At 38.3% G+C, this 2,972-nt stretch overlaps 1 protein-coding gene across 1 annotated transcript; it reads left to right on the plus strand.

The window, feature by feature from the left end:
• Positions 1-838: 838 nt before the first annotated feature.
• Positions 839-1,568, plus strand: cox19 (cytochrome c oxidase assembly factor COX19). The gene is made up of 3 exons (XM_016450559.1): positions 839-1,061; positions 1,146-1,257; positions 1,349-1,568. Exons 1-3 carry the CDS (start codon positions 980-982, stop codon positions 1,434-1,436), a joined length of 282 nt encoding a protein of 93 aa, XP_016306045.1. The 5' UTR covers positions 839-979; the 3' UTR covers positions 1,437-1,568.
• Positions 1,569-2,972: the final 1,404 nt, after the last annotated feature.

A 2,972-nucleotide genomic window follows, 5' to 3' on the forward strand; every position in this document is an offset into this window, starting at 1 on the left:
CAAGTGGGTTGCCAACAGAAAATCCTCATAGGACCCCAAATGACCAAACTGCTATGGGCCCCGCATGGGCTTACTCACAGGGGGCCCCGAGTGGGTTTCGTGTTGGCAAGCCCGCTGTGGGCTGCCCACACGAAACCCCCATAGGGCCCACAAAGGGCAACACTGCTGTGGGCCCCGCATGGGCTAACCCACATGGGGCCCACGTGGGTTTAGTGTGGGTTTGTTCTGCCCACACTGTCCCACAGAAAACCCGCAGTGGGCCCGTTTGCTGGGAAATCTCAACACCGGTACAGCTGAATCACTCCCGCTGTTTTCAAATGACTGATTTAATCTGATAGTATGTGTGGATTTATTTAATCATCTAACCTATATTCGTCTATTGAATATGTTTGTAGGAATTTCCCTCATTATAAACCCGAAAGCAGATTAAACATAATTCTATTATACAGAGATTTAAGGAAAAAAATCCACGACTGTTTTAAAATTTCATAACTTTTCCATTTTTTTCATGACCGTAAGAAGATGCACGCTGTAATCACGTAAGCTGGTCCTGCATTGCGCGAATGCTCCGTTGCCTCTCCCTCCTCTAATCATGCCGGATCCGTCACCCCACTTTGTTCCGGGACCTTGCAATTTACAAATTAAGCACTGGCTCCGCCCTGTTCGGAACAAACACATTAAAACCACTGCTACAGAAAATAAGCATTTTTATGTTTTTATTTGTTTGTTTGTGTGTAATTAGACGTTTGATTCAAAACTAGTACTTATTAAATTGCTAAATGTATAGGTGTGAGATTAAGTCAGTTTGTTTCGCCTACTTTTATTTTGAAAAAGTAGGTCGGGTAATACGGCGGAAGTAAACAGTCCGGTTGTTGCTTAATTCACAGCTTTACGCGAGGGCCTATTCAAAACCCAATAGTGTATGAACAGTGTAATAAACACTACTAAATGTAGTAGTGAAACCTTACATTAGAAAACGATGTCAACAGCAATGAACTTCGGAACCAAGACCTTCCGACAGCGTCCACCGGACAAAGGAGCGTTTCCCTTGGATCATTTCGGTAAGAGTGATTGTGCGCATGCAACAAACAGTCACAACCAATAACTTTGAATTAACAAATCAAAATAATATTTTGTGTACGCAGGTGAATGTAAATCATTTAAAGAGACATATATGCGATGCCTTAGAGACAACCATTTTGACAGTTCGCATTGTCGGGTAGAGACAAAGGAGTATCTGGAGTGCAGGATGGACAGGTTAGTTTTTTTTAAAGAACTGATTTGACCTGAAGTTGTGAAATTACAAATACATCAGGAACTACTTATAAACGTTTTATTTATTTCTCAGACAGTTAATGGCAAAGGAACCCTTTGAAAAACTTGGCTTTAAGGACTTGATGGAGGAATCAGACGAAGAAAATAAAGCCAAACTCTGACAAAGTATAATTCGGGCTGATGTTCACATTTTGTTAAACAAACAATGTGTTTGAGGGGACACAGGCAGTGTTCGAATTGTGTTAAAGCTCTTGGGTTGCCCCCATGCCCCCTTTAAAAAATAAAAAATAAAACCTTATATAAATATGATTCATATATTTGTCTTGTCCTCATTGTCGTTGAGAAAACCTAATTCTAAGATAAAAGCTTATTTTACGATGATCAGTAAATTAGGTATACAAACAATCACTAAGCAAAGAATAATTAAATATCTAGCCTAGGGGTGTGCAATATTGACAAAACATTTGATTGATAACAATAATCAGACGATATTTTGCTGAGTGTGTTGTGCTGCAGGACTGCCTTTTTATATTCTTTATATTCTGTGTGGTCAGTTCACAGCAGTGACAGAAATTAATCTTTTTCAACTAGTTCAAAGTGATTTTTACCATTTATGGGCATTTTTCCTTTAAAAAGCCATTTTTTTCTAGAAGTGTGTATTATCTTTTCTGTCTAATTCGTTTATTTAATCAATAAAGTCAATTAGAATAATAAGACATTTGGGCTGTTACCAAACAAATAAAATCATTATCAACAAAATTCATCTTTGCAATGCAGAGGAATCACAGAAGCTGCATCTGAAGTGGCATTTAGATGTATTTACACACTGTTTAATGCAGGACATAAATGCATTTAACCTGCAGTTACAAATGCATAAATAATGTTTTGATATTTTAATCCTAAAACATTGATTACTGATATTTGAAATTATTTAAAAAAATTAAAAGGTACTTTAAATGTGATATTAAAACCGTCAGTTGGTGGCAGCAATTTGTTAGCTGTGTCCCAAAGTGAAGTGCGCATTTGAAGTGCGATTGCATTACAGCGGCGCGACGAAGGCTGTCACAATGTGAAGTGCGTGCACTCCGAAGTGCGCATTTGAAGTGTGATTGCGTCACAGCGTCACGACGTAAGCTGTCCCAATTCAGGAATGCACCCTCCGAAGACCACGCGTCACTGCGGCGTGACGAAGGCTGCCGTAATTGAAGTGTACATCTGATGGACACTTCACACCCTACCATATCCCATAATCAATTGCGCACAGATCACGATAGAATTTATATTCAAAGAACATGGAGGATAAGAGTTCTGTGGGGGAATTCACATTGAAATGTAAGTATTGTGTTTTCATTTACTCAAATACCTAGCGAAACAAGTATTAAAAACCAGGGTCTAAAAAAAAAAAAGCCCACAAACAATAAGACAACCACTATACAGTATAAGGCAATAGCCTTTCTTTTTGTTGTGTTTTTGTAGTGCTGTTATGTCTACAAATGTTTTAACCAAACTTTAGCACTTCAGTATTTTGTATGCATGTCCTGCTGTGTCATATTTTCTAATGTTAAAGGTGCAATAGGTGATTGTCTTCAGAAACATTTTTTGTTATGCTGGTTGAAAGTCTCATCACATCCCGATAGCAATCATTAAGTTAAGTGGTCTAAATGTATTTATCTGTATTTATATATTCTGTGGACGGC

Source organism: Sinocyclocheilus anshuiensis, unplaced genomic scaffold (assembly GCF_001515605.1).
Source record: "Sinocyclocheilus anshuiensis isolate Anshui unplaced genomic scaffold, SAMN03320099.WGS_v1.1 scaffold27, whole genome shotgun sequence".
In the NCBI taxonomy this organism is placed as follows: Eukaryota; Metazoa; Chordata; class Actinopteri; order Cypriniformes; family Cyprinidae; genus Sinocyclocheilus; species Sinocyclocheilus anshuiensis.

Bases quoted from the DNA above. Each gene is read 5' to 3' on its own strand.
- cox19 (XM_016450559.1), top strand. From the start codon at position 980: ATGTCAACAGCAATGAACTTCGGAACCAAGACCTTCCGACAGCGTCCA. The intron at 1,062-1,145 runs GTAAGAGTGATT...TTGTGTACGCAG, and splicing joins GTTTCCCTTGGATCATTTCG to GTGAATGTAAATCATTTAAA. The intron at 1,258-1,348 runs GTTAGTTTTTTT...TTTATTTCTCAG, and splicing joins CTGGAGTGCAGGATGGACAG to ACAGTTAATGGCAAAGGAAC.